The 15577-nt window shown below is 44.8% G+C and overlaps 1 protein-coding gene across 1 annotated transcript in view; it reads left to right on the top strand.

Moving 5' to 3' along the window:
- The window catches only part of LOC115314479 (probable 4-coumarate--CoA ligase 2), a 23484-nt gene extending 7907 nt beyond the window's left edge, over positions 1 to 15577 (top strand). Inside the window, exons 5-10 of the mRNA XM_040210533.2 lie at positions 387 to 589; positions 1095 to 1263; positions 4489 to 4764; positions 8194 to 8338; positions 13993 to 14250; positions 15272 to 15577. Coding sequence (XP_040066467.1) covers positions 387 to 589; positions 1095 to 1263; positions 4489 to 4764; positions 8194 to 8338; positions 13993 to 14250; positions 15272 to 15399 — 1179 coding nt within the window. The 3' untranslated portion in view covers positions 15400 to 15577. The remainder of the gene's footprint in view (positions 1 to 386; positions 590 to 1094; positions 1264 to 4488; positions 4765 to 8193; positions 8339 to 13992; positions 14251 to 15271) is intronic.

Genomic DNA, 15577 nt, shown 5'->3' with positions numbered 1-15577 from the left:
GGGACTCGCCACACCCCGCCTTTCTTTAACTGTCAGCAAACAATTCAAAATAACGTTCTAAAAAAAAAAAAAAACTTTCAGCCTTTCCACTCTGGTGAAGAAGGAAGACCAGCGGACCTCTACAATGGAAAGTAATGGTCGGCCGCAAGTTGGCAAGCCAGAGTGGAAAGTCTGCCGCCATCTATGAGCAACGGCGGCAACCAGATACGTGGCTTGCCGCCGCCGCCGCTCATAGATGGCGGTAGGTGTCCGGAGTTCGGTGTCTTCCTTTCTTTGCGGGGGACACGATCCTGGGGAAACTAGCCCTTAACAGCTCCTCTGTAAAAAAAGTGTACGTCGGGATTCATAGGGTTCGATCATGCGCTCTAAGTTCACCCGCAATCCAGGGCATCTACGTGCTGGGAGAAGCCGCTGGCTTGGTGTCCGTGTCCCACTTTCGGAACCTGGACGAAAACGACTTCAGGGAGGTTCCGGTGGCCGACCCCAGGGAGGCGCTGATTGCCCTCTTCTACTCTTCCGGAACCACGGGGGTTCCCAAGGGTGTCGAGATCTCTCATCACTGCCTCGTCGCTAATCTGCACATGTCCAAGTAAAGGCGCTAATACCATAATTACGCTGTCTTTCGGCTACCGGCTCGAAAAACGTGACTTGCTTTCTATCTGCCAGAATAAATTGAAAATTACAAACTACCAAGACCTCCCGTCACGAAACGTCACTGTGTCGGGTGACGTCACAAACGGCAACAACGTCCGCTAATTTTAGCGGCGCTCAAGTCCGCTACATTTTTACATGGCAGTGTAACACTACAGCAGAGTACACAGCGTCTTTGGTCATAGTTGAGAACTCAAAAACGAAAAACCGTCAATAGGAATTCCAAGAAACCATTAAAAACCTCTAACTTTAGCGGGAAAACCACTAAATTAGCAACAATGATCTCGGCTGTCACCGGAGTTGATTTTCAGAAAACTGCAAAAAGCTGCCAATTATTTTCTTTTTTCAGTGTGTCAATTGTGGATGAGGAAACTAGAAAATAAGTAGTCACCAATGCACAGAAGCTCGACTTCTGCGCTGACGCGTACTCTCATTCTCCGCAGGGGCACGCTGTGCTACGAAAAGAACGACGTTCTGTTGGCATGGAACCCTATCACGTACGCCTCCGGCTTCATGTTCACCATCGTTGCCGCCTGCATGGGATCAACCTGCGTCATGGTCAACCCATCCATTCCCTTTGAGGAATTTGTTCGTTACTCGAACAAATTCCAGGTGACTACATCGAAACACACAGAGAGTTTTTGTAGATCGTATCCGCCGTTTCGCAATGGTCTCCGCAACCCTCCAGGATACCCGGAACTTCTCAGACAACGCTATACTCCATTCAACCATAAGCGACAGTGCAGTGAGAGCTACGTGCTCGCCGGACCAATCAACCACCTTCCTTTCATCACCTAACTCCGCTCTACGCGTGTGTATGAGCGAATGCGTGATCACGCGGCGATAGTCACACGTATGACTGGTCCAACGAGCATGTAGCATCCACCGCCTTGTCGGCTTAGGCGTGAAAGGAGTACATCAGCGCGCATGCGCAGTAGGGAAGTATTTGTTCCTAAAAGTGTTAGCGAGGGTTAGAAAAAAAAAAGCGGTCTACGAAAACGTTTCTACCTTATGGTTTGACACAGAAATCGGGGAAGGAGAGATTGGGCAGAAGTAGAACAGTTTTCTCCCCTCCGAAGTCGCCCCGAACAGAAGACATTATCAGAAAGAAAAAAAACTGCCTGTCCCTTTGGAATATTCTAAAGGCACACACTAAATGCGTATCGTTTGTAGATCCTCTGTGACATCATTGTGTCATCTGACGTCACGTAAGACTATGACGTCAGGTGACTCCATGACCTTTTATCGTGATGTCATGACGCCACCGTGTCACCTGAAGTCATGGATTCAAGTGACGTTACGTCACGTGACCAGGTGACTTGACAACAGGCACGTCACGTGGCACCATGATGTCACGGCACCAAGTGACATAAGGTTTCACGTGACGTGACGGTGTAACATGCAACCGTCACGCTGATGACGTCATTGAACACCGTCCCGTTAGCCGCGTGATGTCACCACCGAGACCACATGCCACGGATCAGAGCCGTATATTGAGAAAGTTTCGCCACTGATTGGGAAGTATAGTATGCAATTGAGGAGGTGCCATTGGCCGAGCGGGCTGGGCGTCTTCCAGAGTGTCTTCACAAATTTGAATGTCGCTAGCCAGAAGCCGAGAATAATGCCCTGGCGGTGGTCCCGAGAAACAAAATTAATAAGTGCATCCGAGTAATCCTCGGTGACTGAAAATAGGGTGCGCGTAATTTCTCGATCTCGGTCGTGCAAAATCAAATTCTAGGAGAACGATCGGCGTGATCCGTGCGCCAGGCGCCGAGGGCCGGGAAAATGCCGTGCGGGCCGTCGGACTCCGACCGAGAAAAAGAAAGTTCGAGCGGCACATTCAATTCTTACATATTTTTGCATGATCATAATCGTAATATCACACGTCAGTGTTGGAGGAAATGCTCGATAAAAGTATTTAAGTTAAGTTACTAAATACCTGCGTCATAACGTATTTAAAATACTACTCAAGTTACCTTCACTGTAAAGTGTCTTTAGTAAAGTACAAATACTTAGAAATGTAATTCAATTGCTTTTAAAGATACTTCCGCATTGCGTAATTTGTATTGACGTCGGTGTTAAACACAATAATACAGTTGCGCAAATCTGGTTTACCAGAATGGTTATTAGAGCGCGATAACACAAAACAGAAAAAAAATCATCGTAGGGCTATTCTGTGTAGTCCAACGTTAACGAAAAGGCTATTTCTGATACATGTTACAAAACATTTCTAAGACAAAAAAAAGTGGTCATTTCATCTATAATGGCTTTGCTGAATATCATGTCCTGCGGCGCACTTTAGACGCATGTTTAACTACAATCCACAGTCCCCAATATGGGAAGTTCACTATTAACGAACTTGGGATACGAAAATGAGTGAATAAATAGCAAAGGGAGCCGACATAATAGCCGCGGCACTGGTCGTACCTTCTTCAAGTAGGTTGCATTCAGAAAAGCACTCAACGATGGGGTACGCTTTGTTTGCATTTTGAGAGGTCATCCTGCTCGTAGTTTGTTTCCTGTCCTGTTTTCTGCTTATCAATGTTCACTTATAGACAATGTTCGCGAGCGCAATAAGTTCCAAACCGAAAAAAAAAAAGAACCTCGACGTTTTGCAGTAGCGTTGACAAATGTACAAGCAAAAAAAAAAAAGTGTCTTCTTTTTGTGTCTACTTTTCAATTTCTTCTATTTGTTATTTTCTTGACACTGAAGTCTGGATTGTAGTCGTAGGTCGTTTCCCGTTCTGCGTTGCGCCTCAGTGTGGCAATCATTACTTTCGTAAAACCACCCCTTTTGTTTGTTGATCTTTTAGGGAAAACTCTGGGAAACAAAAGGCGCCTTTTGAAAGGCGAGAAAAACCTTCATTGCACGACCTTTGGGGTAAAATATGAGTCACAATCGGCACAAAAAGTGATGTTTTCACGAGCTCAATTTAAGTCACCTAGCCTATCGCAGGTAGCAAGAGGCTTTGGTAGCTCGAAAGAATGTTCCCGTTTGCTCGTGCCACGCCCACACCACTTCATTCCGAAAAACTCGGAAAATGTCGGAATGTAAAAAATGTATTTGAGATAATGAGTACAAGATACCCAGAAATGTAATTAAAATACAGTATCAAATACCTTCGGTCAAAAGTATTTGCATGATACCAAGATACCTCAAAAAGTACTTGAAATATAGTTCCTTTAGTAGAGTATTAGAGATAGGCACAAGCCTGCATCACGTGCACTATACTTTCAACCATAAAAAGTTGCTCCATTTTACTCTTACGCACTTGTTAAAATTGTTTCTCGCTACCACCGCTGGGGTATTAGTTTCGGCTTCACGTTGTCAAAGAGAGGACATCACACCTTCTATCTACGTCTCGTGCGCGCCCTGGCTCTGCCCGCACCTCCCATTGACAAAACCTTCTCTATATACGGCTTGGCCGCGGACATAAAAGTGCAAAACGCTGGTCCCATAAACACTGTGCATTTGAAGGGGGGATCGGTGGCCGAGTGGGCTAGCGCACGCCAGCTCGGAGTACGTGGAGCGAAAGCTCGCGCTGCAGAACCCAGGGATCCTGGGCTCAATCCCCACCCCTGCCCATTTCGATCTGGATGAGCACCGTACCGGCGTGCGGTCGTCTATCACTACTGCGTGATACGCGTTAAAGACCCCAGGATAGCGGCTGTACTCCACTGGCTAAAGTTCTCATTTGCAGCTGGGAGACAAGTCTATTGTTGAGGCAGACTAAGTTCTAGGCTGTATAAACGTACACATACCTTATTTTGTTTTGTGTGTATTTTAAACGCACTTTTGCATTCAGTGCCAATAAAACCCACACTTCCCGTTTCCAGGTAACGACAGTGGCCAGTTCTCCCACGGGACTTCAGTACCTTCTGGGTCAGATGAAACGCACCGGAGTCCGACCCGAGTCCATCTGCAAGATCAACGTCGGCGGCACCTTGGTCACTGAAGCACTGGCCAAGAACGTGGTGTCGGTCTTCAAGGACCTGCGCTGCCTGAGGAACATCTACGGTCTGTCCGAGTCCTGCGGCGTCGTCTGCGCACCGCCTGCTGATCAGATCAACTTTGGGAACATCGGTTTTCCGGGTCCCATGGTGGAACTCAAGGTGATATGCGCGCAAGCTTCTGCGTATTTTAGCGTAATCTCATTTAATTATGCATTTATTTAGTCACCCCGAGGACCAGAGGCACTACGAAGGGGAGTCAGCTGCCATAAAGACCTTTTCACCCTCCATTGCATGGGCGCTGCCATCTTGGAATCACGTAACGCGGCCACCATAAGGTGGCTTCAAATCGTCTCCTCTCTCCCCTCCGTGCCCTAGCGAAGGCGTTGTATTCGTGTTTTTCGTCGCGGTTTACCGCGCTTTTTTGCATTGCTTTATGAAATGTCGTCTGATACCTATTCTTACTACCTAGCTGCATGCCATTGTCATGTGCACAACTTCTGTACTTGATTTTAATAGCACGTTTTGACTATTTGCGACGTCGGCGTTCCGGATACGTGTGAGCAATGGAATCAAAGTGAGCACTGGCGCACATTGAGTATGTAGACGACTCTAAGGTTGAGAGGCCAATTATATAATATAGCGCAAATTCGCTTAAGTAGCTGTCGAGCAATAAGAAGCGCAAGGTAGGTTTGTGATCACATATTTATGATGCTAAAGAATAAGGCAAATATAGTCAACGCCAGGAGTCACTGCGGGTTTCTTGAAAGCATCGTGCTCTGCTTTCATAACAAATCCAAAACAGTTGATTTTGAATATATGGAGGAATCAATTTTGCGGTATAAAAAATCGCTTGATCTGTTTATTTATGAATTTAAAGAAAGTATACACTCTGCTCGGTCTCATATCTCTAGTCATTCAATTTTCTTAAGATATCCAATTCAATTAATTTATTCTGACACTAAGAGTTCGGCTCCCTGGGTGAAAAACGTCTCAAGGACAGCTTGTGATTACCTGACAAGAGCGCCCGAGGCACGCGATATGTGACGCCGAAAAGAAGCCGTCTGCGTGGAAATCTCTAGAGTGCAGTGTTTTCGATGCCGGATTTCTTGACACCACTGAAAGTTAAAAAAAACTGTCTGTTTAAACAACTAAAGATCTGTCTGCACAAATTCATGAAGCGGTGCCTGGCATTTGACTTGAGCCACGCTTGTTGGAGGGTAATCCTCTTGCGCCATTCACTTTTATTCCGCAATTTATACGAAAGGTCAGACTTCAATTGACGGGTTTGTTCCTTATTTCCTATTCTCAATACGTTCTAAGAAAATGTCCGCATAACAAATAGCTTTCTAAGGCCAGCATTGTGAAATGCTGCTAATGAATACTTTAGCAAGGCTGATAGTTGAAAAAATGTCATACTCGTCCTAGGAAGCACCATCGAAACATCTCTCGAGTTTTACAGAAACCAATGGAGACAATATCACTTCCTTTTGCATTCCATGTGTCATTACACGGGCATTTCTCGGTCGTCAATTTCCACAAAACGTTAGTGTCCTCAAAAATTTAACAATGAGCACTAAACTTGCGAGTTCATCTGTTCTGTGCAATTCAGCACATTGTTAGTCAGGCCGTCGGCCTGCTTTTGCACTGCCTCCATGCATTAGCCTCTTCATTAGTTTAGTTTTATGCAAACTAGTATCAGCTGGTATGTCCAGTACGGCCGTAGACATCGCTAACCCTCCCCCGGCATCATTTCAGTCGTTTCGTAGCCAAACCTGGCCGAACGAGGAGCATGATTAGATGAAGGTTTTCGTTAAAACGTCCACAATTCAGGATCGTAACTGCGTCGTAGTTCTCAGGTTGGCCCATTACCTTTGCATCATTGGTTCTGTGCCATAAGGGATACGTTTATGCAACAAAACTGAGCGAAAACGACATAGCACACCAACACAGCCGCGAGTCCGCTGAAACCGAAACCAACCAAATTGAAGCCACCTTATGGCGTCGCGCGTGTCAGCGCCCCCTGCCCGCCGGTCAGGTAACTACTGAGATAAAAAGGTCTATAGGGTGGCCATAATGCTCCGAGTGGAAAACGGTACACAATAGGGCTGCGTTCGATTTACTTACACCTCCTGCACCAGTGCAGAAAAGTGTAAGGCAGTCTACTTCCGGTATGTGTATTTAGATAGGACCGGAAGCACACTGCCCTACACTTTTTTGCACCGGTGCATGAGGTATAAACCTTTTCTGTGTACTCTCGTCCCCAGCCACCTAATAGAGGTATCCGGTATGGGCGACGAAAAAATACTAAAACGTTTCAACCTGTAACTAGTAAAGAAATAAGGAGGAGGCAAAACAGTGTGACGGTTACGCTTATATCCTAAGTGTCTTCTACGGGCGTGGCGATGGCAAAACAATGTTTTCGCCCATACTGGAAGTGACGACAATTCAAGATGGCGGCGCCCTTGAAGAAAGGGTCTTATAATAAATTGAACGCGGCTATTGGGGCTGGGGGGGCGGGGGGGGGGGGGGGGGAGCACGGCAGAGAGAAAAAAACTATTTTGCTCTTCAAATCAGAGCAAAACAATTTTTTTTTTTAATTGGCAACATTAGTTTTTTTCCCCCTATTTGGAAACAACGAGGAAGGAATGTTGCCAACCAGAGCACCCCAAATGAAGTAACAGAGAAAGAGTCTCATATACAAACGTTTACTCAAGCACAATATATTGGCAGATGCCACCACAGAGGTACTACGGCAATGCATCGGAAAATTTGATCTCGAGATTATACTTCCGGGAGAGAAGGGGGGGGGGGGGGGGTAATTTCACTAAGATACATTTTTGCTTCGTCACCAATGAAGTATATTGACATTTATGGTTGACAACCATGAGCCGCACGGTGGAAGTTTACAGGGCACGCACCACAGAGAAAGTCTGGAAGATGATCAGAAGGGTTGTTTTCAACATTAAATTACTTGGCTTTGTGTCAAGTTTCAGAGAATAATTGTCGTGAATGTATTATGTTCACCAAAATATACTCGAAGATAATCAAGACAGACGAGAACAAGATCTCCATTTTTTATTGGAATGGCCCTTCAAGTGGACAAATTACAGCTCAAAGTATAGAATCTGGGTTTATTGCGTAGAAGACTGGCGAAGGTCACGTGAAGATGAAATCAATTAAAATTTCATAAACTAGAGCCACTCCTGGCTGGCCACATTGTTTAGAAACACGCAGGAATAATAATTTACATCGTCTGTGTCGTGAATATAGCAACGTAATGATATCGAAAGATCTCAGAAAGTAATAAAATAAATAAGGTCCCATGTAGTGCAAGCCATAGCTCGACGATAATGCTGCTCAAGCTGAAGACAAACACACACACACACAAACACACACACACACACGCACGCACGCACGCACATGCATACGCGCACGCACATACGCACGCATGCACGCAGGCATGCATAACCACAAATTACAAACCTGGCATGCGATACAGTAATTTTTTTTCCTCGTTTTTCTAGCTGCAGGTTTCTTTCCTTCCAGTCAGTAAATCTGCAAACATTTTTTTTTCTCTATTAAACGTAGTTCATCGACCTCGAGACAGGCGAGAAGCTAGGTCCTAACAAGGAGGGTGAACTCTTCTTCCGCATTCCGAGCGTCATGAAAGGCTACCACAACATGCCAGAGAAGACGGCAGAATTTATTGACTCCGATGGTTGGTGCCGTTCAGGTGAGACCGCACTCTGAAAAAATAAAAAAAGATGGTTGTGAGTTTACAGCGAGCAAGTGAAACGCCATGCCCTTTGTCCATGTGCACGTCGCGTTTTTTTTGTTTATTTTAAATCGTATTTTGAGTTTTGTCATTCTGGGATTTCTACACTGTTCGCGGTGATTGGCCATCTCAGTGCTCAGCAGAAGAATGAACTTAAGTTTAAAGTGTCCGTTCATTTCTAAATGGTTAAAGGTGTTACATTAAATTACAACGCGCGAAATATGACTGTGAAAGGCAGCTGATCAGAATTCCAAAGGTAACTTTCAAAAGTGACATAAAAAATTGGGGCTCCAATCCACGCTGTGAAGTTGGTTGGCCAGCGAAGCTGTGGTATCACCTGCAACGATTGCCCAGTGCACTATACCAAATTATTGACGAAAAAGAAGGAAATGCACTGTACCAAAAGCTTTTCTATAGACCCTTTTCTTTGCGAACGTCACCAGGCGGTGCTCCAGACTATGACGTCTCAGCGAACTTCGGGTTCATTAAAGGAATGAACAAAGCCCACCTTCACACCGCTGCCTGAAATGTTGATGAAACGTTTAACCATCAATTCTACAGGTAAACGTCGAAAGAACGAAGAAGCGGGAGATCTGTTGAAATGTTTCGAATATTTTGTCAACCAACTTGCCACCTCCAACCAAGACGCTAAATTGTACAGCCGAATGAAATCGTTAAATCTCCAACTTTGTTGTCCGTGCAGCATTTATGCTTTCTATTACTGGTGACATAAGCAAGCTCAAAAGGCTTGCAAAGACGGAGCGACCGGAAGTCACTTGGGACGCAAGTGGCAGTTCATGTTTGTAAACAGCAAAAGGGCCTATATGAAAGACTTCGTACGCTTCTGTTGCCGCGGCAGCTTATGCAACCGCAATCTTTACCGAGAAACGCATGCGGGGAGCGCTACCTGGTTCGCATTGTTAGCGGGGCTTGTGACGTCACTCCCTACTTCGTACTCTGACGTTGTCGCGGCAGCTTACGCAACCGCAGTTTTTACCGTGAAACGCATGCGGGGAGCACTACGTGCTTCGCATTGTTCGCGCGCGCCTTGGCATCTATCATGTGGTTTTCACACTTGTTTTGTGGTTTTCTTATTGAAACAAGTGTCAGACCTCCATGATAAAAGATAAGGAGCGCACGAACGAAGATAAGGCGCGTGCGATGGTTTTCTGTCGACTACTTTTCTGTCGACGGACACGAAAAAAAACAAAAAACGACCAACGTGTCATATACAGCTTCGCTGTAAAATTGACGCCACTACCGCGCGTAAAACGCATCCACCTCAATCTAGGCTGGTTGAGCTTTTTGTGCGTACAACAACTTTATGTTGATTTTGTGATAGACGCTTCTCTTCGGGAAATGAGCAACAAGTGATCCTATGTTCTAAAAAAGAAAAAGAAAAGGCACCAGTGTAATGTCTTGAACACGAAATGAGGAGTTACTGATGTAATTTTTTATCAACTACGGCACCTTCATCATCATAATCATTTATTTTTCTTGAAGACCCAAAAGGGTATTGCACCAGGAGTGAGTATACTTATACAAAAATGAAAAAAAAAAACAATCAATACAACTTGAACAAACGTTAGGATACTGAAATCTATAAAGGGGGTTCGAGAGAAAGAGGGTAGTGGGAGCTGCAAATCTGTTAGAGTTATTTATGGAAACAATGTGGTCAGGTACTGCGTTCCACTCTTTTATGGCCGATGGTAGTGTAGACATTTGATAAGAGACTGCGGATGATGAAATTTCCTATAATTTGCATGAATGGTGGGAAAATTCGGTGAGCAGGTGATAGCAAAGATTCTTTCAGATGCTTGTTGCGATAAAATATTAGATGAAGAAGGTAGGGGCGGGATACACTCCGGCTGAGGGAAAGCGTGTCCAAGTTAGCTGACCGGCATAATCTTGATAGGCTAGTATGTAGAGAGTAGTCAGAATAAATGAAACGAAGTAACCTATTTTGAACGGCTTCTAGGGCGTTACTTAAAGGGACACTGACAGGGTATTTATGCTCGCCGAGGTTTTTAGTTGTACTGTCAGGGAAAAATGAAATGCGAACACAGGAGCGCGTGGCTTGCGGTACAGGCTGCGCCGCCTGGAACTGAACCTAGGGGTGAGGGTGCGTGGCCTACTTCGATGTGTTCACGCCCCTCGATTGGCGCTCCCCCAGCTTCGGCAGTGCGCCTCTCAGTGCGCTGAAAGCTGTCGCCGCTATCTTTGCCTGCTTGGCGAGTGCGGCGAGCTTCTTTGCACTGCACGCGCTGAGCCAGCAAAGATAGCGGTGATAGCTTTCAGCGCACTAAGAGGCGCACTGTTGAAGCTTGGGGAGCGCAGAGGGAGGGGCGTGAACACGTCGGAGTAGACCACGCACCCTCGCTCCTAGGCTCACTTCCAGGCGGCGCAGCCTATACCGCGAGCCACGCGCTTATCTGTTCGCATTTCATTTTTCCCCGATAGTACGTGACATATGAGAGCCCAACTACCGAGAACAGAATTTGCGGCTCGAAATTCGGTTTCTTTTTGCCCAAAAACCGCCGATTGAGAACTGGCCGGTTTGAGTCGCGCTCACTCTCTTCTCCGTGGTCACAAGCCGTTTTCAAAGGTTCAGACACAACCACCAAATATAATCAATGTCGTAGGTCGTCGAAGGCGCGCACACAATATTAAATATAGAAAAGAAATATAATACCCATTTTGGGGGGGATTCTAAAAAGCTGAAAATACGTTGTTTGGGTCATAGAGTTATTATAATGTACGCTAGAGGTTCAACTGGCGCTAGTGTCTATGCGACTTCCGGGAGGCAAATTGAAGCAGACAGCAACCAGTCTACTTTTGCTGTGCTCCTGTGCATTCCTATGGGAAAACGCGCGTGAAATTTGCCTCTTCGCCGGAAAATAACACGAATGGCTTTTATTATTTCGGTTGTACCGGATAGTATGTACACTTATTAATATTGTAAAAGTGTAATTGCTTTAATTACAGCATTTTTCTTTACCACTGAACGATGTTAAGCTTCGCTATATTTCAGGCCCAAACCTATGTTCCATGGCAGGTATGTAAAAACGAGCGACGATTCTAAGCAAACTAACGATCGAAAATAATGTAGAATGTGTTCAAGGTTCGCTAGCATTGCGGTGGCGCTTATATATTGCTAATATGCCCGTCCTGTCACTCTATGAAAATGACTCCGTCGTGCATCTTTACGACGGTTAAAAAACATTCGAATGTAAGAAATAAAGTACGTGGACTACGAAAGGTGTGCCTTTTTATTATTTCCTATGTCCGGCAGTTCTTATCGGGCCCCTGTTCTCTGACCTCTCCCTATTTGCAAAGATTTGGAGCGCGCGGTTGATGATTTGAACCCAGAACATGCATCTGTGCACATATTCATGAGCAGAAAGAATGAAGCAGTACTTATTTATTGCAAATCGGACTATATTACGTGGCTTTCAATTTATTTTGGTCACCTGCATGCACAAGGAGTTACTTATCCAATGTTACTGCGTAGTTCTTGCCGTCTCTCTTGGTTTTCCACATGTCCTTCGTTTGTTTGACACATATATCCCCATGGTGGAAAGCGCCGATGCCGTGTTCGCGCTAACAGTGTCCGACAGTGCACATAAATACACGTACGAAGCCGTTTTAGCACCGTTTTTAATCCGATGAATTTGAAAGAAAAACGCCGTAACTGACCAATTATTTCGTCGGCCTGATTGAGAAATGTTCCAAGCTACCTAGTACGTACGAATTATTCGTGATATTTGCTCTTATATTCGAGCGCGGAGAGAAAATGTACTCGCTTTTTCCCATAGAAATGCATTACCGGAAGTCAATTTCCGACTGGTTGCTGTCTGCTTCAATTTGCAGCAGCACACTAGCGCCACTTGAACCTCTAGCGTACATTATAATAACTCTATGGTTTGGGTAAAAGACGTATCACAGTCACGTGACTTCCGCCACTTCTCTCCTCCTCTATACTTCTTCCTCCCCAGTTCAGTTTCGGTTTCGGTTTCGGGCAGTCGCGTCTTTTTTTACTTTATTAAAACTATACGTGACGCTATAGCAAAATATTGACTGGGTAGTCTTCTGATACCATAATAAATCGCCTGGCGAAAAATAATTTAAAAAAAAAATTTGGGGGTGTCAATTTCCTTTTAAGTATGAATGCCATGGAGACCATATTGGGGATGCGTATTCTAGTTTGGATCTTACCAATGTAGTGTAGGCTAGTTGTTTTACTGAGAGCATCGCTAATCTGAGGTTACGGCGTTAAAATGTGAGGGTACGGTTAGCATTAGCAAAGACAGAGGTTATGTGAGTAGTTTATGTTAGGTCAGAAGTAAAGTGGATTCCCAGGCATTTGTATGCTGAACAAGTCATCACTGGGGTGGTGGCAAGGTGATACTAAAATTATGCAACAAGTGAACGGCGTGAAAGTGAGGGAAATTTACACTTATTGAAATTTCGAACCATTTGCCTTTTTCGCCACCACTGAGTTCACGATGTAAGATCGTCCTGTAAAGTTAGTTGATCATTATGTGAATGAATAGGTTTGAAAATTACACAATCATCAGTGAATGAGCGCACCGAAGAAGAAATGTTATTATGCAGGTCATTAATGTAGATTAGAAATAAAAGAGGGTCATGTACCGTCCCCTGAGAGACGCCAGGCGTCATCTTACAGGTCGATAATTCCACGTTGTTAATAGAAGAGTATTGGGTGCGAGTAATCAGGAATTCAGAGATCCAGTTGATAACATAGGGGTGGATATTAAGATCTCGAAGTTTCGGTAAAAGACGTCGACGAGGAACCTTGTCGAATGCCTTAGTAAAGTCAACGAAAATACCGTAAGTTTGAAATTTGGAATCGAAACCTGAGTAAATGTTGGCGAGGAATGCTGTTAATTTGGTTTTTCGCACGAAATTTGCATGCAACGGCTTAACTTGTTATTTCTTTTTATACCGGCATGATGTCCCGGGCTGACGCAATATCATGGGCAAGCGAATAAGTTCCAGTGGCGTGGTGAGAAGAAAACACGTGATCACCAAACACACTAAAAAATCCGGGGCGTCTACTTTTCTAGAAAGACCTTGGAAGTGTCAATCGTTGTAATCTAAAAAGGGAGCTCGGCCAGTGACGTGGCTAAAAATATGCTTAAACTTTAAAAAAATAACGTACTCTGTGGTATTGAGTATGGTCAAACGTCATGCTTATTGCCATAGCGCATGTGAGGCAGACAGTTTCTTTTTTTAGGTCCAAACATATGGTTTTTCGCCGAATTCGCTCTTTAGCTTGCAGCGATTGACTTTTCTAAGTTCCTCGCGGGAAAGTACTTACACATCTGGATTTCTTAGAGTGAAGGGCTACGCCATTAAAATGCGCATTCATTCTTTCGCCAGTTAACTAGATATCCATTGCAGATGCCACGAATGGGCGCCATCTTGTAATATGCAAAATTACATCTTCCCTGTTGAGGACTAATTAGTTGTGATACAGCGCGCTTGCTAACATGAGCCTCCCGGAGGGGGTTTATTTCACCGTTTGTTTCTACCTGAATACCATATACGCGAAAAAAAGCTGACAGAAAAATTACCATTCCTCTCGACAGGAGACATCGCTTCGTACGATGAAGACGGCCGGGTTTACTACGTCGATCGTATCAAGGACATGATCAAGTGTCTGGACCACCAAGTGTCCCCGTCAGACCTGGAACGGGTGCTTCAGAGCCACGAGGACGTCGCCGACGCGGCCGTGGTCGGTGTCCCCCATGTCCAGTACGGGGACATGCCCGTAGCTTTTGTTGTACTGCGGAACTTGTCCGGCTGCCCAGAGGACATGGTCGAGAAACTCAAGGACTTCGTTGCGGGTGAGGCGAAGATCGACCGCTTTAACGTTCCTTCATGAGGCAAACAGAAGTGTCTTTTTATTGGTGCAAAACATTAGTGCCCTTTCGACTTTGGAAAGCATCATCGTTGCCAGAATAAATGTTACAATAACACACTCTAAGACAAAAACAAAAGCGCCTGTGGGTCTAATTTCCTGCAGAATATGGAGCTAGCCAATCATAGTAAACTTATACAGCTTTCTAGCGCTTATCACTCCGACGAAAAATGCTGAGTCACTGGGTTACGAACGTATGAGCTACGTCTATAGTAATTTGCGGAAAGAGCAATGGCGCATGCTCAGAACGCAATCCACAGCCAACACCCAAAAAAAAAAAGAAAAAAAAACTGTGTCTGCTTTTTGGCACAACACTTGGAGAGCCAATCAACGCAACTTGCGGAGGCAGTTCAGCGAATGACAATGCGGAAACATATGTTTAGACCAAAAAACGCAGTCTGAGTTGTGACATTAAGCAAGGCAAAATGTCCCGCTTGCATTGCTTAACACACAACTCAGACTGCGTTTTTTGGTCTAAACATATGTTTCGGCATTGTCATTCGCTGATCTGCCTGCGTAAGTTGTGATGATTGGCTCTCCGAGTGTTGCGCGTGAAAGCAGACGCACAAACGTTTTTTTAGAGTGTTTTAGAGTGAAGTAGACAAAAATGGCAGTGCAGAAAAGGCGGTCGATGAAACTCAGAATACGACTGGATCCGAGAAACGCGATTTCCGCACGGATAAGAAGCAAATGAAACGTTATACGCGTTATCTTTGCGTACATCTTTTATTTTAATATTTAATCGTATTTTGATTTTTGTGATTCGCTGGGAGCCATGCTATCTACACGGTAAAATGAGATATATAGCAACGCGGACCATTCGGTCGAATGCATTTTAATATCGAGCGTTCTGTAACGTGCGGATGGCTTCCCATTCATAACTGCTACTTCTCTCGCTGCTGGCCCTTCTATACAACATGTTTATTTTAATTTTGTTTTCGTTTTAGGAAAGACGCCGTACTACAAGCACATCTACGGGGGCGTCTTCATTATGGACAGGCTCCCGAGAAATGTGAACGGAAAAGTTCTGAAGCAGCAGCTGAAACTTCTCTACAATAACAAGACCAGCGGCTAGCCGTTTCTCAATAACACGCGCCAGTCTTGGTTTTATTACAACTGCTTTAACTAGTCCTAATAATAAAGTACTTCACGTGTCTGATGTAAACAAAACACTCTTCATAACTTTTTGGGGTTTCTGTCTGGAATGTGTACTAATAAAACAAAACACGGGGATTAAAACCTACTCGCAAATA

This window comes from Ixodes scapularis, unplaced genomic scaffold (genome assembly GCF_016920785.2).
Source record: "Ixodes scapularis isolate PalLabHiFi unplaced genomic scaffold, ASM1692078v2 PGA_scaffold7__128_contigs__length_106722199, whole genome shotgun sequence".
In the NCBI taxonomy this organism is placed as follows: domain Eukaryota; kingdom Metazoa; phylum Arthropoda; class Arachnida; order Ixodida; family Ixodidae; genus Ixodes; species Ixodes scapularis.
Note: the sequence above shows the minus strand (reverse complement) of the source record. Positions and strands in the feature narration are given on the sequence as shown.